Source organism: Rhinopithecus roxellana, chromosome 6, assembly GCF_007565055.1.
Source record: "Rhinopithecus roxellana isolate Shanxi Qingling chromosome 6, ASM756505v1, whole genome shotgun sequence".
Classification (NCBI taxonomy): domain Eukaryota; kingdom Metazoa; phylum Chordata; class Mammalia; order Primates; family Cercopithecidae; genus Rhinopithecus; species Rhinopithecus roxellana.
This window is the reverse complement of record NC_044554.1, coordinates 65534697-65558766: the sequence shown is the minus strand read 5'-3', so window position 1 is coordinate 65558766 and position 24070 is coordinate 65534697. Positions and strand designations below refer to the sequence as shown.

The following is a 24070-nucleotide window of genomic DNA, read 5'->3' as shown; positions in this document are numbered from 1 at the left end:
CTAATGATGAAGAGTATCTTTTCATGTGCTTTTTGGACATTTATATTTATTTTTTGGATAAATGTCTCCAACTTACTTTAATTGGGTTGTTGTTTTCTGATCAAATTATAATAGCTCTTTATTCTAGATGCTAGACCCTTGTCAGATATATGAGATAAGAGTCTAGTATTCAGAATTTGCAAATACTCCTATTTTTTTCTTTCTTGATATTGTCCATTGAAGCACACTGTTTTTAATTTTTATGAAGTCCAATTTACTTATTTTTAAGTTGCTTCTGTTTTTGGTGTCACCTAAGAAACCATCACCTAATGCAAGGTCATGTAAATTTACACGTTTGTTTTCTTCTAAGACTTTTATAGTTTAACTGTTAAATTTAGGTCTCTGGTTCTTTTTGAGTTATCTTTTGTATATGGTATGACGTAGAGGGCCAACTTCATTCTTTTGCACATGGGGATCTAGTTGTCTCAACATGTTTTTGTTGAAAGGACTACTCTTTCCCCATTGAATTATCCTGGCACCCTTGTGGAAAATCAGTGGGCCATAAATGTATGGATTTGTATTGGGCCTTCTTTTTGTAATATTTGTCATCAGATGTCTGCCCTCTTTCTTTATGTTGGTTCTTCATACAGGTAGATATTGCTGTAATAGTATACCTGTTATACTATCTTAACCAGCGGATATGCCCGTTAAGCCAGTCCTCTTTGCAGAGCTGATAAAATGCCATTCTCAGACCAAAGTGATTTTTGCTCTTGGGCTGGGAAAAAATATTGGCTTCATTGACATACAATTTCTGTACCCTCCCTTTTTTTGCCCTTAGTGTGGCTGGGTTTTTGTGTAAGAAGTTTTCTGTCTTCTTGTGTCGTTGGCCCAGGAGTTAAAGAGTTAAACAAACCAAGTCATTTATCAGAATCTAGTGAAGATTTAATGTGGTGTTCCTGTTGCTGGGCAACATTTTAGTGGCTGCCCATATAGTGTTTCACTGCAGGTAAATCTCCCAGTAAACCTGTAAGTGGGTTTGAGCAGTTTGAGTCCCCAATTTTCCTTCTCAGCTGCGTTGTTTCAGCCTTTGTAACCATGTGACTTGTGCCCTGAAGGCAGGTCCTTTGAATCACACCACGTCCCTCTGCAACCTTTATTGGCAGAACTGAGAAATGTCTAATCCATAACCTCAATCAAACTGATTCATTGTGACACCTGGTTTCACAAACCTCCTGCTGTATCAGGTAGTTCTAAGATCATTTTTCTAGAATGTCATTTTATTAATGTAATTGGATAAAGCAGTAACCATTTGACTTTCTATGCTCTATAAATTAGCAATTAAGGATAATTACTGCATCCATGAAAGTTTGCAACATGAATCAGCACAGCTTTGGCAGACTAATTACCCATGACAGTTTCTTCTCAATCTTAACATTATTCTCCTGAAATTGAAATTCTGGTAAACAACATATTATACTTAGATGTGATGTTTATTGTTTGTCAGTCTCACCCTACTAGAATGTCAGCTCCCCAAGAGCAGAGATTTTTGTCTGCTTTGTTTCACTGAAACATGCCACTTGCCTAGAACAATGCCTGGCACATAGTAGGCGCTCAGTAAGTTTGTAGTGAATTAATAAGTGAATAAATCAAGGAATAAAATTATAACAATAATTACTTGGCAGGTCTTTCTGAGAAGAAAAATGGCTTGTTTTGGTGCCATATGAGATACAAATTGTCGAGCATATAGACCCTTGGCCTTTTTCATATCTTACCTGGACATTTAAAGTATTTTTCCCCCAGAAGGTATTTCTCCTTGGTTTTATTTGGTGGAGACTGTTAGCTACAAGAAGGCCATTATAATGTTTTCATTGAGGGAGAACTTGAATGAAGACTGTTGGCAAGTAAGACAGGTGAGAGAGTTTAACAGTGGTTGGCAGGTGAAATGGAAATAGCAAAAAGGAGGTATAGTGTGTTTTTGTTTATTTGTTTATTTGTTTTTTGAGACAGTCTTGCTCTGTCACCCAGGCTGGAGTGCAGTGGCACAACCATGGCTCACTGCAACCTTGACCTCCCAGTCTCAAGCAATTCTCCTACCTCAGCCTCCCAAGTAGCTGGGACTACTGATGTGCACCACCACACCCGGCTAATTTTTTTGATTTTCAGTAGAGATGAGGTCTTTCTGTGTTGGCCAGGCTGGTTTTGAACTTCTAAGTTCAAGCAGCCCTCTTGCCTCGGCCTCCCGAAGTGCTGAGATTACAGGCTTGAGCCATTGTACCCGGCCTGTAGTGTGTTTTGAATGATTTCAGTTTCTGTGAGTAGTAGGAGGGAAACTAGTTCTTCCCTAGTAGAAGTAGTTCTCTTACTTCCATAATGGTGTCCAGTCAGTCTCTTCTTACGTCTGCACCAAGGCAATAGCCAAATGAGGAGAAGAGAGTTTCAGAGGAAGGGTGCACACATACCATTCCTCTCCTCCTAGAGGAGTAGGAATAGCAGTACCTGCCACAGTGAATCTATTTCTTTTGCTTAGGAAGTTGAATTGGTGACTGCTGCTTGAATTCATATATTCAATGGTTTAAAAGGTGTAGAGAGCCTATAGAGTAAAAATTATCTCTGTAACGTTGATTCAAGCGTTAACTGTTGTCTGAATGGCATTTTTGGTGCAACAATGCAAGGAAGTTCTGACAGCAGCCTTTAGCATTCAGGGAGAGGAGAGGGCATACAAAGGAGTTTTGCACGATTACTGTGTACAAGTTGTTTGTCAAAGCCCTTAATAGGGCCAGGGTAATAGTTGTAGACCCATTGTCCCCAGGGATCCGGTTTACTAGGCAGAGGCATTAGAAAGGTAATACCTTTCTGATATTTAGAGATGAGGGGCTCTTCTCATCAGTCCCTCTGTTCTTGAGCTTCTCAGTTGCATTTGTCAGGTTTGAGAAACGAAGATGATTTCCTAGGCTAGGTCAATGCTTGCTTACCAGAGTTGACCTACGTCCGAGAGGATGAGTTTTCTTGTAAACAGGCCTTAGCTTTTACGACTGGGCTTTACCAAGAGGTCTCCTGAGAATGCGTTACTACTTTTTTTGTGTGTGTGTGTGTGAAAACTTGACCAAAATTGAGCAGCAAGCACTAGAGACAGATGTTCTAGTTTGTGTGCTGGTATGTAGCTTGGCTGTCCTCAGCCTTATTTGGAATTTGTGCCCGAATGATTTCAAGTGCAGGTATTCTACACTATGCTCTTCTTGCTGTGTGTTTTGTTTCTACCGCTTGTGAGAAAGAATTGAATATAAATGAGTCAGATCCAAGCTCTCCTTTTCTTCTTTGGCCCTTCTTATTCAGGAACTTCAAGCAGCCTCTACTGTAGTATACCTATTCCTTCCTGGCTTTGTTTGGTTTGAGAGCGTATCTTTTGGAATGTCAGTTCCCTGGGATGATGCCTAGGACATGAATTCTCAGGATAGGGTGTTAGCACGGTTATGTGGCTAGAAGTGTTAGGGTTTAATTGCTGATAACAGGATTAGGAAGTAGTCTTTTTGTATGTGTGTGCCATGGTATATAACCAGGGATTAAAGTGACTTAGGCCAAAGTCTATGTGCTTAAGGTGTTGGAGATACTGAGACATTATCAGAATACTAATTTAATGTACAATTAAATATTATATATTGGAATGTACAATATTGTTTGATAGAATTTCCATAAAAAGGTAGTATGGATAAATGAATTGTGATATATTCGTACAAAATCCTTGGTCAGGGTAATGGTGGGGTTCGGGAGAAGGGGCTGAAGGTAGAGAGGGGCACATGGAATCCAAGGTTCTGGCGATGTGCAATATTTCAGTTCTTAACTTGGGTGGTGGTTGCTCAGATGTTTACTTTTCTTATTCTTTAATTTGTACATGTGAGTTTAAATTCATTTGTGTATTTATATCAATATTTAACACTTGAAAGCATTAGTTAAGGTGGAGAGGTGGGGAGCAATGCACTCTAAGTGAAAGGAGCAGCTTCCTTTCATTCTCCTTTTTCTCTTCCTTTGATTCAACTTCCTCACAAGGATTATTCCTTTACTGAGAACTCCATGGTCTTATCTGAACAGTGTTCTGTGTTGACAGAACCCTCCAACCTTCTCACTACTAACCTTTCAGAAGCTATTTTTTATGAAGCGTGGAATTGAGAGTCTTTCAGATCTAGTGAAGCCAGGGCATGAGCCCCCACCTGTTTGTTCTATTATGCGTCTCTTCGCAAAGACAATTTGAATCACTTGGGTCATTTTTCCTTTATGCCTCTTCTTCCCTTCTTTCACTTGAAATCCTTTCTTCTTCTCCTCTGCAAATATTTTAAGGTTAATGCCGGTGAGTTTCAGAGCTCTTGTCACAGTTGCAAGTGGGTTCTATGCGTGGCATCTTTGATTAGAGCCATGAAAGGAGCCACTGACTGCACTTGGGAGCCTTAAGGTGCTTATTAGATTCTTATGTTTTAATCATGTAGGGCATGGGTTTTCTAGATTACTTCTGTATTTCTCTCTTATACTGTCCACAAGGGAAACTCTAAGTATTACATCCACCTTAGCCTTGAGCATGCTCAGTTCCTCCCAAGGGTGTGTAGGGACTTCCTTCAGCTTCTCCTATTTTTCCTTTTTTTGTTTGAGACAGTTTTGCTTTTGTTGCCCAGACTGGAGTGCAATGGCGCGATCTTGGCTCACCGCAACCTCCGCCTCCCGGGTTCAAGTGATTCTCCTGCCTCAGCCTCCTAAGTAGCTGGAACTACAGGCATGCGCCACCACTCCCAGCTGCTTTGGTAGTTTTAGTAGATATGGGGTTTATCCATGTTGGTCAGGCTGCTCTTGAACTCCCGACCTCGGGTGATCTGCCCGCCTCGGTCTCCCACAGTGCTGGGATTACAGGTGTAAGCCACTGTGCGTGGCCCCAGCTTCCCCTTTTCTTAAGCCTTTCATTGTTCGCTTCAATCTGAGAATGGAAAGTGTTGATGGAGATATTAATTCCTTAATAATTGGGAAGAATGCAAGAGGTGGTACTTGCTAGGATGAAATTATAGAGGTCATTAATCTGCATGTCTCACATGCCTTTTTACCCTGGTCTGTTTATTCTATGACTTTTCTATTGTTGGATTTCTGGGTTGATCATTTCAGAATTTGGCCCAAGGCTTTATGTAGGTATTTCTCTTATAAAATTAAAAACAATTCTGTTCATTTAGTCATTCAGCAGATGACTTTGCATGCCTTTGAAGTGCAAGTGCTATTTGAAATGTTGGGGGATACGGTGGTACACAACCTGCATTATGGTGATATGGCCTCTGGACCATTCATTTTCTTTCTTCCCCTTCCTTAGGTCCTCTCAGGATGTGCCATCATTGTACGAGGTCAACCGCGTGGTGGGCCTCCTCCTGAGCGGCAGATCAACCTTAGCAACATCCGTGCTGGAAATCTTGCCCGCCGGGCGGCCGCCACACAACCTGATGCAAAGGATACCCCTGATGAGGTAGGTGTTTCCTGAGGCCATCGTGAGCCTGTGGACTTAGGTAATAGCCCACTGTCTTCTGTGGCTGATGCCATTTTGATGTACTCTTTCTTTGTATTTTGAGTATTTTTATATCATAGAACTGCTGATTCTGGATGTGCCCACAAGCAACTTGTATCTGTTGTTTGTATGTTTACTACCTTTAGTGACAGTCGAAGTCTTAGAGCTTTTTCTTGTACCTTTTGCCATAGACTTAGATTTCTCGTGTTTTCACTACTACTTTTCTTAGAATAGGTTAGGAACATTTCCTGGGTAGCCTCAGGCATTTGAAATCACCATTGGTTATGGCAGAGCACTTTTATTAATTTATTTTTGAATTCTTCATTCATTTACATTGTTCAAAATGCAGAAGGATATATAGTGAAAAATCAAGTACTTCCCCTGAGACAGCTGATGTTACTAGGGTCTTGTGTCTCCTTCCAGAGATAGTTAAAACCTATATGATCAGACGCTTTCATTTTCATAAATGGTAGCATGCTATAAATGCTAAGCCCATATTTTATTAAAGATTCTTTTTCTTTAAGGTTCAGAGGGTACCTTTGCATGTTTGTTACATGGGTATATTGTGTAATGTTTGGGATTGGGCTTCTAGTATGTCCATCACCAAAATATTGAACATTGTATCCAATAGATACTCTTTTAATTCTCACCCCCCTCACTCCTTCTCTTTTGGAGTCCTCAGTGTCTATTATTTCTATCTTTATGTACATATGTACCCATTGTTTAGTTCCCACTTATAAAAGTGAGAACATGTGATGTTTGATTGTCTGCTTCTGAGTTGGTTCGCTTAGGATACTAGCCTCTAGCTCCATCCATGTTGCTGCAAAGGGCATGATTTCAGTCTTTTTATGGCTGTCCATACTTTATTACTGATCTGTTTTGTTTTGTTCCACAACAAGGTCTCTCTTGCCTAGGCTGGAGTGCAGTGCTGTAATCATGGCTCACCGTAGTCTTAATCTTCCAGGCTCAAGTGATCCTCCCACCTCAGCCTCCTGGGAGTAGCTGGGACTCCAGGCGTGTGCTATCATACCTGGCTAATTTTTATTTTTATTTTTTTTTTAGTAGAAACGAGGTCTCACTAGTTTGCCCAGCCTTGAGTTCCTGAATTCAAGCAATCCTTCTGCCTTGCCCTAAAGTACTAGGATTACAGGCTCGAGCCACTGTGCCTGGCCTGTTACAGATTCTTAATCTGGGATCCATGCACCTCTGAAGGCATATACTAATCCTATGAAATTGCAAAATTTTGTGTAAACATGAATTGTTTTAGAGAGGGAGTTTTTAAAATCAGTTTCTTAAGGGAGCTTGTGCCTCAAAAGTAGTTAAGAACCATTGTTTTATGGTGATTTGAGAACCTTGTGTGCCTGTGTCCCATCATCTCCTCCATCCTTCCCCCACACCCCTCAGCCTCTAATGCCCGACCCCCTTGCCTTCTTTGTGGTCTGCCTTTGACCCCTTAAGTTTCTGCTCTTCAGCAGCTGGTATGCGTACCAATTTGGCATTGTTTAGTCTTTTTGGCTTCTATACTTTGAAACATTGGTGCTTTGCTATCCTTTAGCAATGCTTTGGCTATCAGAAATGAAATTTCTGGGCTGGCCGTGGTGACTCATACCTGTAATCCAAGCACTTTGGGAGGCTGATTGGGGAGGATTGCTTGAGCCCAGGAGTTCAAGACCAGTCCTGACAACTGACAACATAGCAAGACCCCATCTCAAAAAAAAAAAAAAAATTAGCCGGGCATGGTGGTGCACATCTGTAGTCTCAGGTAATTGGGAGGTGGAGGTGAAAGGATCACTTGAACCTGGGAGTTCAAGTCTGCAATGCATCATGGTTGTGCCACTGCACTGCAGCCTGGGTGACAGTGTAAGACCCTGTCTCACAAAAAATTAAAAAAAAAAAAAAAAGCAAAATTTCTGGATTTTAAGTATTTGTCCTTTGCCCCAACTTGATGATGTTGGGCAAGTTGGTACCCCAGCTTTTGTGTGCTATTCCCTGCCAGGGAGGTAAAGAAGAAAAAGCAAGAGTTCATGTGGATCTTTTGTTAACACTTAAGGAAAGCATTCAGTTTTTAAAATTATAATAAAGGGCATTTTGTTTTAATTAAGAAGTTAGTGAAGCAATGATATAGATAATGGAGATAGAGAAAAACTCCCATAATTCTGCTACCAATAGCAGTCAGACTAAATAGATTAAAATAAATTTAAGTAGATTAAAATCAGTTCTTTTTCATTGGTCCTCCATTAGGGACCACAAATATTGAGAATATTAGTGTATACCTCAGGGTTGTTTAATGAGGATTAAACAAGATAACATGAAGTGCTTAGTGCATGCTTATAAAATACTTAATAAGTGTTAGTGTGGTAATCACTACTGCTGCTTGCTAATTTCTCTTACTATAGATACTCCTAGTACTATTAGATCAACCACTGAAGATTAAATGTGTTTCAGCATTTTTTGCATTTTGGGCATTAACAAATGAGTGAACCAACATTTCGAATAGTTTATTTTCCTATTGTGTAACAGCTTGATTGCTTCCAAGTGAAGAGTGTTGAACCCTTCTTGGAGCTGACCAAGTTCATTTGCCCAGAAGGAAGAAGTAGTGTAGCCTCTAAGAAAGAAGGGTTGGATTTTAATTTCCTGTTTTGTGGATGAGAATCTTGGGCAGAGAAACACAAGGCCAGTTGGAACTTGTTCTAAAATATCATGACTGTGCCCGATGTTAACAGGACAGTGGAATCTTATCAGAACTATCCTAGGTGAAAGGATACTGTGTAATCTGATCCTAGCATTCTGTTATAGTTCCATATATTTATACAGTCTAGTGCTTTTTACCTCTCCCAGAGTAACTCAGTCTCACTGTTTCTCCTGGTAACTCTTCAAAGATCCCTGTGAGATGAAGTATTTAATAGCTGCAGATTTCATCTTTTCCTAGCCCATAGTCATCATTTCTCCTTCCTAATAATTCAGTGTCTCCTCACCCTGCTGTGATTTGGTTTTCCTCCTACTGTGCCCTCAAAGCTGCATCAACACAAGTTACCAGTAATGCCAACTGATTGAAAAACCTGATTTCCCTGCTCTCATTTTGACTCCCCCACCCCCCACCCCAATGCTGACATCTAGGCCTTTAACAAGGCCTAGAGATTGTGCCTCCTTAAAACCTCTCTTATCCATCCTTGACATTTGATTAATACTGCTATTCTTTGTTCATCTCTGATAGAGTGCTTGGATGTTGAAATAATAGTCTCTTTGCCCTCATTCTCCTTCCCTCTAATCCTTTCTCCATATGCTGTCAGATTTTTTTGAAACATGATTTTATTTTTTCCCAGACTCTTCAGTGGTTCCTCATATTCCAAGACACTTTAGTGATTCCTCATTACCTTTGTGACAAATCTAAATGCCTTAGCCTGGGTTACAAGCCCATTTGTGATTTGACTTTTAAACTACTCTTACTGAAACCCCTCTGGAATGCCAAGCCCCCAGCATGCTGAAGAACTTAGGTCTTCTTCCAGGCTGGAGTCCTGCCTTCTGCCCTCAGCTCATGCTGCTCCTCCATCAGTAGTTCCTTCGCCACCTCTGTGGCTGATGAGCACCTGCTGGCTTTTAAGATTCAGCCACTTAAGAAATCACACCTGACATTTCCTTTCATCATCCCATCTTTGTGCTGTCATAGCATTCACAACATTTCATTGCATGTTTACAAGTTTATGTATCTTTCTCTACTGGATTGCAAGCTTTCCAAAGAAGAGAACCTTTCTCTCATCTCTGTCTTTGTGCCTAGCTGGTACCTGACACAATATAGGTAAGCAGTGAATAAACATTTAAGTGAATAATGAGGAAAAGAACCTGAGCATCTCCTTTTTGGGGGTTGAAAGATTGTGCAGTGTGGCACTACCCTTTCTCTCTGGCTTTCTATTTCTTTGGAGCATGTTTAGCTTTTTCACATTCAGGAATAATCAAGGATCTTATTGCTCATTTGCATCCCTTTGTATCACTGTCCCAAATATCTTCACGTGATTATTCTTTGCCTTCTGTCATGAAATCGTCGTTCAAAGAAACTCATCTGTCTCCTAAGTCCTGTGGCAATGAAAGCAGCTCCACTGTATGCCCCAGCCATCCCTTCCCTGTTCCAAGCTAATCCCCAGTGTTGCCTAGCTACTCCAGGCAGCCTAGATACTGCATTGATGGGCACCATGGGAATTATATATTTATTTCCCACAGATTTATTGAGCTCCTGTTGTGGGTAAAGTTGTTTATGGTTTCATGAGAAATATAGAAATGAATGTCACAACCTCTGAAGAACTTACTCATTTAACTAAACACCACCTATTCCACAAAACCTATTGAAATAAAAAAAAAATAAGAAATACTATCTTTAAAAAATAATAAAACTGTCTGGGCGCAGTGGCTCATGCCTGTAATGCCAGCACTTTGGGAGTCTGAGGTGGGCGGATCACGAGGTCACGAGTTTGAGACCAGCCTGGCCAACATGGTGAAACATTGTCCCTACTAAAAATACCAAAAAAATTAGCTGGACGTGGTGGCCTGTGCGTGTAATCCCAGCTACTTGGGAGGCTGAGGCAGGAGAATCGCTTGAACCCAGGAGGCAGAGGTTGCAGTGAGCCAATATTACACCATTGCACTCCAGCCTGGCAACAGAGTGAGACTCGTCTCAAAAATGAATGAATGAATGAATGAATAAATAAATAAATAATAAATAAATAAATAAATAAAACAAAATAAAAAAAGGTAAAAAATAAAAAAGTAAATATTTTGCTATTTTTGTTTGTTTGTTTTTGAGATGGAGTCTCACTTTGTCTCCCAGGCTGGAGTGCAGTGGTGCAATCTTGGCTCACTGCAACCTCCACCTCCCAGGTTCAAGTGATTCTCCTGTCTCAGCTTTCCAAGTAGATGGTATTACAGGTGTGTGGCAACATGCCTGGCTAATTTTTTTTTTTTTTTTGTATTTTTAGTAGGGACGGGGTTTCACCATGTTGGCCAGGCTGGTCTCGAACACCTGACCTCAGGTGTCCTGCCTGTCTTGGCTTCCCAGAATGTTGGGATTACAGGCGTGAGCCTCCCAAAGTGCTGGGATTATAGGCCTGGCCATATTTTGCTATTATTAAAAAAAAAAAAAAAAAGAACTGTCACAATCCTGCATTCATTGGAGCTGTTGAGGACTGGGTTAGCTGGGGAAAGACGGCAGAGCAGGATTGTAAGTTACATATCCAGATGATACAGTGGGATGGTTGGAAGAGAAAGAGGGACAAAAAGTATTGAGTGTTGGGCCATGTACATAGTAAGTAGTTAAGGTTTTACATCGTGGGGTTTCATCTTGTCCTGGTAGTTTTAAGAGTCTGTCTGGTCAAAGAGAAGATTAGAATTAAAAGCTCAGTTTCATTGTGGTAGACATGACAGCCTTGCTTGGGTCTGGAAGTGCTGAACAGGCTGCCAGATTGCCTGCAGTTGGGCATTCTAAAGGAAAGAGTATTTTGAGTCTCAACTACTTAAAAGCCACTTGCTTCTTAGATAGGACTCTGGGGCATCATTTGAATAGACCACAGTTATTCTTCCTGTTAGACCATTCTGGCCCTTATTTGAATAAATGCTTTGAGCAAATTTCCTTATACCTGACTTTTAGAGTTGTTCTGCAAGCTTCTGTTAGGATAGACTTCTCCATCAGATAGCCCTCTGCCTGACTGTCCTTTGTGTGGACACATGGATAACACTGGCCTCAATTCCACAAGGGTTCTGTCCCAGAGCACTGTCTTGCCCTCGGGAGGAGTAATGTGATCAGTTGCTCTCCTGCATAGCTCTTGGAGTCTCTTGATTGCCTCTCTTCTTATCTAATATCTTATCCAGTTATTGAATTTGCCCAACTCTGGATGGAACACAACTTGAGAAGGCTTATTTAGGAAAGGAAGATTGCAGAAACTAGGTTATTTTTTCTTACACAGTTAGGCATATGTCCTTTGCAAGACCTCCAGTGTGGTTTTCTCTTATTGACCAGTAACTAGCCAGCTGGAAAACATGAGGTCCTAAGGGGAAGATGTTTCTTCAGCGAGCCTTAAAAGTTTTTTAGAAAAGTTCTACCCGGTTGGTAGAAGTTGGAGGTTTCCCTGCAGGGGCTAGATATTTTCTTGTGAACTGACCCTTTGTAAGTGAGTTTTCACCAAAGTCTTGGCCTGCTTTAGGAGCACTGGTCTTGTCAGAGCTTTTGCAAGTATTTAGGAAAGCTGTATGTTACTGAATTTTAAATATTAATAACAGTACTCAGGACTACATCTTAAACTTATCTATAGCTTGGTGTGTTTTTAGAGTAAGTTGATCCCTAAGGTAATAAAAATGTGGGAGGCTTTGTTCATTGGTTCAGTGCTGTTTCTGTGATGTGGTTGATAATTGGGATCATTTGTCAGTCAGACTGTTTGGTGACTGGTATCTGATTTTATTTTTGGAGATTGGGGCGGGGGTTAGAAGTGAGACATAAAATCAAGGTGAACTCGATATCGTCATTGAGTGAATTGCTCCTTTGTTGGCTGGTGCTTTGAAGAGAGGGCATGATGTGAGCGAGTATCCGTTCATTTTTGTGTCTTTAAGAACCCTTACTCAGAATCAGTTCTCTAGAATCTCATGATTTATGTTATGTAACAGTACTGTTTTTATAAATACCAGCCCAACAGGTTGGTGGACCTGCCACCTTTTGATTGGTTTCTGATTTCTTAGAAGTCATATGGAAATTTTTCTTCTAGAAAAGCTTGTTGGGTGACTTCATGGAATAATTAGCATGGACCAAAGAGGTTAGCAGAGGCTTCCTTTCGGGCCACCAGTTTACTGTTTTGCCTTTACTGTGTGTAGCATGAGTTCTGTGGTTTGAAGAGATTATAATAGACAATGTATGCTATTGTGTATCACTTTTCCCTTTTATGTTTTGCTTTTTTTTTTTTTCAGCCTGTGAGTTCCTACTGATCATATGCTCCTTGAACACCTACCCCATCCCTCCCCATTTCGGCTCTAAGTGAACTTGGGACATTAAACCAGGTCCAGACTGTAAATTCAAGTGCCAGTGGCCACTGTGCCAATGGCTTCGGAGGAGAATCTCTGTTTGTCTGAACCATCCCAGGAGTGATAAGATGGGGAGGGGCAAAACCACCCCTTTGTGTATTATCTTGAGATGACATGGAGACTCTGCTTCCATTGTGTGGATGTGTGGCTCAGTCCTCGTGTCTGTGCATGGAACGGTGAGAGGAAGGAATCACCATTATCAAGGTGATCCTTTGTCAGGGGCTGTTACTGGTGTCCTCCCAAGGGTGTTGGGACCTGTAAAGGCTTTAGACTAGAGCAGAAGTAGAAGAGACATTTTGGGGGATATCTTCTTACTATTGCTGATCTTCGAAGAGGAGGGTGGAGATGACTTAAATAAGGCTCTTACTTGAGCAGGGGGTTCACTCTGAAATAAGAACACTCGAATCATGTCCCTCTTCCAACATGGCTTTAACTGGTTTCAGGGTAGTTTAATAGGCAGTGAAAGTGTTTTAGAAACTGGAAAGAGGCGGAGAAATGGAGGTGGCAGTTGTTATTTATGACTTCCCTCTGCCTAGGTGTGTTCCTGGAGCCTGGACTTCCCATTTGAAGGAGTGGGTTGATATATATACGGCATTTAGAGCAGTGGCTGGCACATGGTATGTGCTATAAAAGCATTGGCAAATGTTATTCACAAAGTAAGCTATAACTCTGAACAGACAGTGATAGGGAAAAAGTCCTGCTGCCAGTGTCTGGAAAACTCTGAGGCCTGTTTTTAATGCCTGTGCTAGTTAAACCGACTGCTGGACCCTCCTTTTTTATGAGCCCCCTAAGTGTGCGATCTGCATTGTGTGCATTTCATTTTTATATTCTCAAGGTCCAGTGCAGGGCCAGGACCATGGTAGGTACTCAGACATTTACTCAAAGAATGAAGTTGCTTGAATGCTGATTGGCATCTGAAACTAGGCAGTTCTCATGTGACATATTTATTTTGTCTTTCAGCCCTGGGCATTTCCAGCTCGAGAGTTCCTTCGAAAGAAGCTGATTGGGAAGGAAGTCTGTTTCACGATAGAAAATAAGACTCCCCAGGGGCGAGAATATGGCATGATCTACCTTGGAAAAGGTGAGCTGCAGGGAAAGGACTCATTTCTCTCAAGTCTAAAGTTCCTTTAAAGATCAGTTTTCTTGTGGTGGAAGGCCAATGTGGGTTCTGGTGGAGGAAGCTCTAGGACAGTTGGCTGAAGGCGTAGATGGAAATGCTTTGGGCCCTGACCACATGGAATATATAGGTACAGAGGCACACCCTCAGTGTTCCTGTTCCTTGTGTACCCCTTTTCCTGCTTTCCTGGCTTGGTTTAGGTGCATGTAGTATGGAGTTGCATTCTTCCTCGTGTTAAGGCCATTAGCTCATGGAACTTAATGGCTCTGTGCTTCTAGGTCAGAATGCTAATTGAATTCGTATAGATTTCCTTTTGCATCTTCTATTTCTTTTATCTATCTTGTGGCTTTTCTTCTTCTCTTGGGAACTCTTTCGGAAAGGAAGATTTGTTGAGGGCCTGTGGTTTTTTGCTGCCTACATGTTTTGTTATGGAATGGAAGGAACACAGATGTCGGAGTTGCATAGATGTAGGTTAGAATTCTGATTTCCTACCATGTGCCCTTACTTAACCCTTAACCTCTGTAAGCCCTTGTTTCTTCATTTGTAAGTTATCGGGAAAGTTGAAAGAGATAGTATAGGCCAGGTGCAGTGGCTCACACCTGTAATCCCAGCACTTTGGGAGCAAGGCAGGAGGATCTCTTGAACACAGGAGTTCGAGACCGGCCTGCGGCAACATGGTGAAACCCTGTTTCTATGGAAAAACTAGCTAGGCGTGGTGGTGCACGCCTGTAGTCCCAGCTACTGGGGAGGCTGAGGTGGGAGGATCACCTGAGTCTGGGAGGTCGAGTCTGTAGTGAGCCATGATCATGCCACTGCACTCTAGCCTGAGTGACTGAATGAGACCCTGGTCAAAAAACAAAAAAATAGACAGTATATGTAAGGCACCTCACTCTGGATATTTGTGTGTGTGCATATTGTTTAGCTGGGCTGGATGGCTCATGGGATATTGGATGTTCTGGGCTTTTTGGATTAAGTAGTAATAGAATAAGATTGAGGAATGGAGTTGGAACAGAAATAGGACATTGAAAGAGGAATGTTCTCCAGAAAGCAGCCAGATGAACATGAAGTTATGTTCATTGAACTATTTGTGGAGCAGAGTTTTTTTTAAGTTTCCTGTGATTCTTGATTAGAAACCTTTGAGATAGCTCATGTAACAGAGTTGATTTGGATAATCTATTTGAGTTGGATAGTCAGTGCTAGCAATAAGCAGGGTAGAATGACAGTGCTAACAGTATTCTTCTAAGACTGTTTTTAATGATAGAGGTCTTAGAAAAATGAGTTGGGAATGACCTTGGAGGCATCTTGTTCAATTTCCTACCTAGTAGAGAAACACTTCTTTTTAGCCTCCTGAAAAACGGCTACCTGCTTCTTGTTTGAATGAGAAATTCTAGAAACATAAGGCCTCTTTTCAAAAAGGGAAATAAGTAAATAAGTTTGCTTTTTACCCATAATTATTATAATATAGTAAGAAATAAAATGCTTAAAGATAATTATTGAGTGGTTACTGGTTAGAAAGAATGTAAGAGGAAAAGAAGTGTATATCTTCAAAATGCAATTGTTCAAGGATTTCATTACCTAAAAAATTTCAATTCCCTAACAGCTGGTCAGTCTTCTGTTACCCCACAAGAGACCCTACTGGACCATAGATAATTGTGGGCACAGATATTTCTATAAGTAGATCACCCCTAAGAGTTCATTTTAATATCCTACCCCTAAGAGTTCATTTTAATGCCCTTGGTCTTCAACCAAAATGGCCAAATTGTTTAAGAGAAGCCGATTTTTAAAATTATCTGTAGAGTTGTTTTTTTAAAAGTTTGCTGTTTAAACTGACTCACATTACAAACTGGATATAATTTAATTTAGTGTGTTAACACATTAGTGTTTAGAATAAGAACTGGTACATAGTAGGTGATCAATAAATATGCCCTTAAATAATGATTGGAATTACCTATATCTTTACATTTTAAAGATAAAGGAATGGTTTAATGTTTAATATTTTCACTAAGGTATTTTAACTAATGCCAATTCTATTATAATGAAAGAAAACAGTGACTTAGATAATTAGCATTTGTGTATTTATTTTATTGCTACCCAGTTTTTTTATGATGGGAGAGAATGGTAAAATTTGAGACTTTGTGGTTAACCTAGAACTTACTAAAAAAAAGATGATTAGTCTTCTGACTTCTGAAGACAGTATAGTCACCCACCTGCTCTAAATACTGTCTCCAGATGTGACTTGGTCAAATTCAGAATTTGGTAAGTAAGAAGCAAGAATGAGATCCTTGGCCTACAAATTCCTGTTTCACTTTCCTATCTGCCACATTTCGTTGCCTCCGTTGAGGGTTCACCCCAGGGGAAGATACGTTTCTCCTTTTTGCAGGTGCATTCAGAACTCACTTTTTAGAATTGGGCATTTCAGAGTGGGCCATTTCAGCATGCTGTGTGCCAAGAAAATGTCTGGCTTATTGGGTGTGCTGTCGATAGGCTCATGTTGTGGTCACGCACCTTGTTTGTACCAGGGCTTCATTCTTTCCACCCCCAGATCTCCTGGCACTTCACTGCTCAGTTTTCCCTTCATCATTGAGTCTTTCCTTTTGACTTTTCACTCTTTGGGATTCCTGTTGCTTGGAAGAACCAATATAAAATTTACTAATATGTCTTTGGCTGGCCTCAGCAGTAACCTCAATGGAAAGGCTCAGGTGATCCACACTCACCCTCAGAACCTGAACCTTCTTTGTATAAATTTCTCAGTTCAACTTTTCTTGGTAGGAAAAGAGCCTTAAGATTTGCCCCTGCAGAAATTTGGGCGTGATAATGGCAAGGCAATTAGGTTGGGCTTGGGGGCAGTGTATGTACCCATTACTGCTTGCAGAAGTCGATGTGTAGTTTGCTGAATATAAATCTTACACATTTTTATTCTGTGCTGACATTACCTATCAGTTAGACTGCTTTGTTCCAGGTTATCTTGGAGCTTGTTCTCTGCCATATTAAAGATTTTTATGTGATTATTCCCTCATAGATGTCTTCCTTTATGGTTTTGGCCGACAAGTAGAGATTTAAGAGAAAACACTGAGCCTGAAAGCTTTTTCAATAGCATCGAACTACAATTAATGTTTCAAGTGCCTGGGTAGAACCTAATCAGATTGGGTTTTGTGTTTAACTTCATTTTTCTTGCTAGGTCTGATGGCTGCTTTGTGAGAGATGAGAAATCTAGCCAGTGTTCTCTCAGTATCTCTGTGAGAGCAAGAGAAAGTCTTTGTCAAATGTTGTAGCTTGTCTTGGTGTCCTCTTGAAGTAGAGAATAGGACATCCCTGAGAGGAATTGGACCTTCTGGCATAATGTGTGATAGGCAGCCCTAAATGAATCCATCTCTCTGATTGTACACGGTGAAGGGACTAACTTTTTCTAATTCTTACCATGCACTTGGCACTGTGCTTGGTGATTTACACACATTACATTACTATTTAATTCTCACAAGAACCCATCAAGGCAAGTGCTCTCCCCACTTTAGAGATGAGTAAATTAAGATGCTGGGAGAGCTTGTCGAAGCTATTAGGCAGCCAGATTTGTGTTCAGCTCCAGGCCTCTATTCCTCTAGTCACCACTTTATACTCTCTTGAGCTGCCAGCTGTGTGTGTCTTGCTTTCTTGTCCATCTCCCAGGGTTCCTGAGATTGCCTTTGGCCCGAAAGATACACTGGAAAATTAAAAACAAAGTCCAGAGAAGAAGACTGATAGACCTTTGGGTCCTAGAGACTAGATATTATGGGAAAAGAGGTTTTCTGAAAAACCCAATGCTATATTGCTGCCTTGTCCATTTCTCTGGCAGCATTAGTCTCCTTTAGGAGCTAAGCGTGAAAGTAGTCCTATTTGTGCTCTGTTGCTGTTGGAGGCAGGTTTGAATCTTGTTTTTAAATCCCCCCTTTTCCTCCTCAGATACCAATGGGGAAAACATTGCAGAATCACTGGTTGCAGAGGGCTTAGCCACCCGGAGAGAAGGCATGAGAGCTAATAAGTAAGTATTCATTACTCCTCTGTCTCTCTGATTTACTTGAGATATCAAGGGAGGTTGGGTAGTCAGCTGTAAATTGGCTTTGCTGCATTTTTTTCATTCTTGCCCCCAGACATGGGTAACTGCAGGGGCTTTCACAGCTTCGAGGACATTCTTGCCCAGGTAGTATGGATTATTCTGAGCTAGGAAGTCACTCAGCATTCATTAATGGTGTTTGAAGTGTATGACTCTTTTAAACACAGCCTTTGAGATTAGGCAGTTCTATTCTTCATATTCATAAGAGTTAACAAGTCTTAGACCATAGATACTCAGTTCCAGAGTATTTATCTGTCTATCTGGCCAGTCCCAAATATTTACTGAGCACTTACTATGTGCCAGGCAGTTTTCTAGGTACTGAGAATATAGTGTGAACAGACTGCTTCTGCTGACATTTTAATGGGGAGACAAGCAGTAAACAAGTAGATATACAATCAGTGCAAGGAGTAAGTACAGTCAAAATTAAGTGGGTGAATAAATAGAATACAAAGCAAAATCTGTTGTTTTGAATCTGGAGAAACTGACAAGGCCTCCCTTGTTCTGTTTTGAGAGTCAGGAAAAATTTATGTGTCTTCAAAGTCTTTCAAGTCCGTGTGGTTTATGTATCTGTAGTTGCTTAATAGGTAAAATGTATTTGTTTAGCCAATGTCAGTGTGAACCTGTTAGAAAGGGGTTGTGTGTATGTCAGGTTTATAGTACATATATCGTGTTCAAGTTCTCTAGTGTTGGCTCTCAGTAGGATGGATTGCGGCTGGCTTTCATTAACGCTTCAGTCTCTGAAAAGTGCTACATCTGTAATTTGGAGGCTATAATAATGCTGTTTTATATCATTAAGTCCCTGCTGTCTTATATGACTGTCATAGCTATAGGAAAGGCTTTAGAGAAACATTTGCATGAGGTATACCAATGATGAGGATGAGCAAAGGCAAATATGCGCCTTTCGCATTCTTTCTGCCTTCACAGACATAGGGGCCAGGTCTTTCACCATAGACTTCTATGGTCCTTTCTGACTGTGAGGAGACATTTGCTGGACTCTATAATTGGGGTGTGCCAGTGGGAATTTGTTGAATTAAGATACTTGTTTTGGTGGTGGTTTTGGATGTATGCCAAATCTGTATCTTAAGGATAATTATTGGCTTGATTACCATTTCAGTATTTTTTGGGAATTCAGTTTGCAATTAGAATGAATAATAAAAAAAATCTTACAGCAGTATTGGACCATCTTAACAAATAAATCTCCCCTGGAATACCAGTCCTTTTTCCTCCAAAATTATTTTGACTTTAAGTCACTTTTTCCCAGTTTTGTGTTTGGTTCAATCTCTTATACTACATTTCTTCATCTAATTTTGACTGTGAATTTGGATCCCTAAGAGTGTGGTTGCCTTTTGGGGTAGGGAAGGGAAGAGAGGTGAAGACTTCTGGCTTGAGAAATTGGTAGGTCACCCTTGCTTAGGAATCCCTCTTGCTGAAGATGAGAAGAGATTCAGTTTATGCATACAGCACTGGGTGTCTGAGATTATGCAAAAGCCATGCAATTCCATGCTTCCTTTAGCTCAGATATAACAGAGAAAGAGGAGCCATTTCTAGCCTTTTTTAAAAAACTTGATTTGGTTTGTCTACTGATATTTTGGCTGCTCTAGTACATAGTTTGGTTTCTTGCCTGATGAAGGAGGAGGCTTCCATTTTCAAGCTGCTTTTGTCTAGCTTGCCTTATTGAATGTGTAAGTAGTTTGGGGGTAACATTATCTGTGATAGCAGTGTTCATTCCACATTCCTCAGCCTTGTTCTGTAAACTGAGAGAGAGAAAGAGTGATTCTTAGTCGGCTTCTCTGCACTACTGAGCTGTGCCTGGGATTCCGGTTCCTGAATCTGGGATGGTTAAATGAAGCTCTGAGCCACTAACTTGTTCTCTTCTCATTGGTGATGGTGGCAGTACTGAGAGTGTGTTCTTTAGATCGTCTCATTAAGTGCTCTTACTATTTAACCTTTTGTTTGAAGGGACAAGTCTGGAATCTAGAAATTGCAATCATGGTGATTTTCTGGTTATATCTTAAGCCATGGATCTGAAACAGACCTTTGGTGTCTTCAAGGGGTGAAGATGTTAAAGAAAATGTGTGTCAGAGAACCTCATATTTCTGTTTGTGAACTCACTAACCACTCTTGTTTATATTTTATGTCCCAGTCCTGAGCAGAACCGGCTTTCAGAATGTGAAGAACAAGCAAAGGCAGCCAAGAAAGGGATGTGGAGTGAGGGGAATGGTTCACATACTATTCGGGACCTCAAGTATACCATTGAAAACCCAAGGCACTTTGTGGACTCACACCACCAGAAGCCTGTTAATGGTGAGGCTGGCGGGAACAGACAGATACAACTCAGGGTGATTTCTTTCTGTTTGCACTCTTTGCTGCTTGAGGTTTGTAAAATCTAGTAAGCCTTTCTTATACTTATTTAGTATCCTTGGGAAATCCTTAAGGTTAAAACAGCACCTTAGTATTTCAGAACGGAATTTGGATTCAGTTCATGTGGGTCACATCGGATACTTCTGCAGAGGCTAGTCCTGTGCTGTTGCATGCAGGGTAGTAAATTGCTGGTGTTTTGCACATTGATTATGGTCTAGTCTCAAAAAGAAGGCTGCTTAAATAGCAACCCTGAAACTTAGAGGTAGCAACATGTTTTCTGTATACATCTAAACAGATCCAGTTACCCTTCGTTGGGGATTGATTCCAGGACCCTGCCCTGCTCTTCCTCCCGGGAATACCAGAATCAAAGATGCTCAAGTCTTTTATATAAAATGGTGCAGTATTTGCCTATAACCCACTCACATCCTTCCGTATACTTTAAATCATCGCTAGGTTACTTACAATAACTATTACAGTGCCTACACACCACTTCATTTGTGTGGACTCAACATAATGGTGTGTGGCAAATTCATGTTTTGCTTTTTGGAACTCTGTGGAATTTTTTCTTTCTTCTGAGTATTTTTGACCTGTGGTTGGTTGAATCCATGGATGTGGAACCGATGGATACAGAGGGCTGACTGTTATGTGTATTTATGTGCTATATAGTTTTTGGCCCGGTTTTGAGACCTTGCTAATTGCAGACTCAGTAAAATAAGATTTTTACCAATCTTAAGTTACTAATTGTTTTTTGTTGGGCACCTAGTACTCAGGTGACCATCCTAGCTTATGGATAACAAACCTTCAGTGTGAGCCACGAGGTTCCAGAAGGTTCAGAAGACAGAGAAGCAGGCCTAATCTGCATTCCTCAGGAATCCTTTGTGCAAGAGTCTGCTGTGTAAACCCTCATGATCTGCCAGTGCATCCTTACTTTTCAGAGGGAGGCTTTCTCAGGGATTTTGGGGAGAGGAAACTGTGTTAAATGCAGTTTGATTGGGCAGTGGTTATCCTTGTTAGGACGTTTGCTAAGGACTTAAGCTGTTTATTCTGTCATGCAGCTATCATCGAGCATGTGCGGGATGGCAGTGTGGTCAGGGCCCTGCTCCTCCCAGATTACTACCTGGTTACAGTCATGCTGTCAGGCATCAAGGTCAGACCATACTCTTGGCTACGTGGTGGGTATAGAGTTTGTGGATGTTCAGTGATGGATTCTTCTACTTGGGGACTTTGGATCTGCTGTTTCTTCCTAATGTGGGCCATTAACATTGACTTTATACTTGTTTTAGTTTAAAGTTTGTAGTGTGACAGTTCTAATTGGATCAAATAACTTTATTTATTTATTTTTTAAAGTATTCTGGGTCTGGAATGGACTGTGCTTAGGGTTGTTGAGTATGTAAACCTAGAGAAATGGATCAATGAGAGGCTATGAAGTTTGCTGAATATGACTTGCATTAAGCGTTGATGTAAAATATTCATTTTGGTTTTTAAAAAATCTGAGATTAAAAGCTAAGCACTGGCAAGTCTTTTCTTGGTAAGGGGCCACTTTTTACTGTAATTAAAATTATTGTCCTCACGATAATGTGAGTTTTATTATCTATCTTTGCCAAGAAGTCTGAGATGATGATATTTCCAGTCCATTTTTACCAGTGTGTTTTAAATTAGAAGGGCTGATTTAAGACCTTCCTGAGTTTAGCTTCATGGCATGTGTGTTTTTTGGAAGGCTTAATGTGGGGTGAGAGTGCCTAGCACTCACATTTAGGCTGCATTACTCACTTACCTTGCCTTTGCTTTAGTGCCCAACTTTTCGACGGGAAGCAGATGGCAGTGAAACTCCAGAGCCTTTTGCTGCAGAAGCCAAATTTTTCACCGAGTCGCGATTGCTTCAGAGAGATGTTCAGATCATTCTGGAGAGCTGCCACAACCAGAACATTCTGGGTACCATCCTTCATCCAGTGAGTGTGTCTGTGCAGACTGGGTGGTGATGGGCTAGGGATCATTTGGGGTTTGAAAAACAGGAGTTTGCTTCTCTATCTCTTCTTTTTCTCTGTATTTAACATCCATTAAAATGTTGACTGGGTGCGGTGGCTCACGCCTGTAATCCCAGCACTTTGGGAGGCCAAGGTGGATGGATCATGAGGTCAGGAGATCGAGACCATCTGGCCAACATGTGAAACCCTGTTTCTACTAAAAATATAAAAATTAGCCTGGCGTGGTGGCATGTGCCTGTAGTTCCAGCTATCCAGGAGGCTGAGGCAGGAGAATCGCTTGAACTTGGGAGGTGGAGGTTGCAGTGAGCCAAGATCATGCCACTGTACTCCAGCCTGGGTGACAGAGCGAGACTTGTCTCCAAAAAAAAAAAAGGCAGGATTATTATTAATATCTGGTGATTTTTGAGGCATTTTCTAGGGAGTTATCATTTGTCTTACAGAATTGGACAATTTTCTCACCTTTAGGAAATTAATCTCAAGGGTTAGTGGGTTCATAAGAGGAAGAGGAACTTGATCACATATTTATCTAACTGTTTGGTCCTAGGGGTTGCTACATTCCTTAGAAGTAGAACTGAAATTTGTAGAATAGGGTTGATGAGGTCTAGAAGTTAGCTAGCTGAAGTATTGGTAGATCAATGATGAGGAAACTGAGGTATGGAAAAATTATTTTTTGTATTCCAGGCTTTATCCAGGTACCTCCTAACTCTGCTTTTAGCAGGGAATAGGTTATGTTCTTATAGTTGCCATTATTGGATGTTTTGCCCTATTGTGCACTTTGATAGTTGGGTTATTCTTAGACATAAGATGACCTTCTTTTTAACACCTAAATTTGAATGGATTTTCATTATTATAACCTGTGTCCAATACAGAGTTAAGCTACTTATTCTTTGGCTAGATAATTCTTCCATGATGGCATTTGTGGAAGGTTGAGAGGCTTGGTTTGGGGTGTGCCAAGGTCATGTCTGTTTCTTCTGGAGTGCTGTCTGGCTGTGCCCTGCCAGATGGCTCTGTGTCACGGTAGAGTGTGAATTTTAATTCACTGGGCACAGTGTAGCTTCCGTTATTCCCCGCTCAGCCTGTTCTTCAGCTCTTATGAAAGGGGGAGGAAGTGCTGATCTTAAGGGAAGGAAGAATAAGGTGTAATCTCTCTTAAAGATTAACATCCTCCTCTGCCCACAAGAAGAGCTATTGAAATGTCAATTCCCTTCAATGCCACTAGCATTTATCCTACTCCTATTAAGTGAGTTATTATGGTGGACGTTGTGGGGATACGAAGCCAAGGCTGTTGAAAGGAGTCTCAGAGTGGCATCTCTCCCATCTTAGGAGTGGTTTCCTAGTGAGAGAAGCTACCCTACTGTAAACAAACAAACAAACAAACAAACTGCAGACTAGATTGTGACTATGTTAATTGTGTCAGAAGTCTAGAGAAATGGATTCTTTTGCAACAGAGTCTAATCTGTGCCTGCCTCTCCTGTATCTTGTTTTTCAGAACGGCAACATCACAGAGCTCCTCCTGAAGGAAGGTTTCGCACGCTGTGTGGATTGGTCGATTGCAGTTTACACCCGGGGCGCAGAAAAGCTGAGGGCGGCAGAAAGGTAAGGTCTGTCCTAGAGGCCTTCCAGCTATGGATCTTGTTAAGGATCTTTAGGGAAAGAAATCTGGTGATTTTTCTCACACACCTGTGTGTCAGTGTTCATTTTACTTCAGTAAAGGAGTAGGGCAGTTCCTTATAGAGGAGTAACTTAAATATTGGTCTTCAGGTTCAGTCTAATTGAATGCTGGATGGTAAGGACTTAGAGTCTTCAGTTAGACATTTTTCTTCACTTGATTTGCTTTTTAAATGTTTTCAGGTCATTTTTTCCCAAGCCCCTTGCTTAGGTTCTGGGTGTTACACATTTGAAATGTAATAAACGTGAAGCTTATTTGAGAAAGATGAAGTTGCTTATCAGCTGCTCCC

At 40.9% G+C, this 24070-nt stretch overlaps 1 protein-coding gene across 1 annotated transcript in view; it reads left to right on the top strand.

Annotated features, from left to right (window-relative positions):
- SND1 (staphylococcal nuclease and tudor domain containing 1) overlaps positions 1 to 24070 on the top strand; it is a 447074-nt gene that overhangs the window by 28615 nt on the left and 394389 nt on the right. Inside the window, exons 2-8 of the mRNA XM_010378725.2 lie at positions 5318 to 5467; positions 13523 to 13643; positions 17616 to 17694; positions 19910 to 20070; positions 21183 to 21274; positions 21918 to 22076; positions 23602 to 23708. Of these exons, the coding sequence (XP_010377027.1) occupies positions 5318 to 5467; positions 13523 to 13643; positions 17616 to 17694; positions 19910 to 20070; positions 21183 to 21274; positions 21918 to 22076; positions 23602 to 23708 (869 nt within the window). The remainder of the gene's footprint in view (positions 1 to 5317; positions 5468 to 13522; positions 13644 to 17615; positions 17695 to 19909; positions 20071 to 21182; positions 21275 to 21917; positions 22077 to 23601; positions 23709 to 24070) is intronic.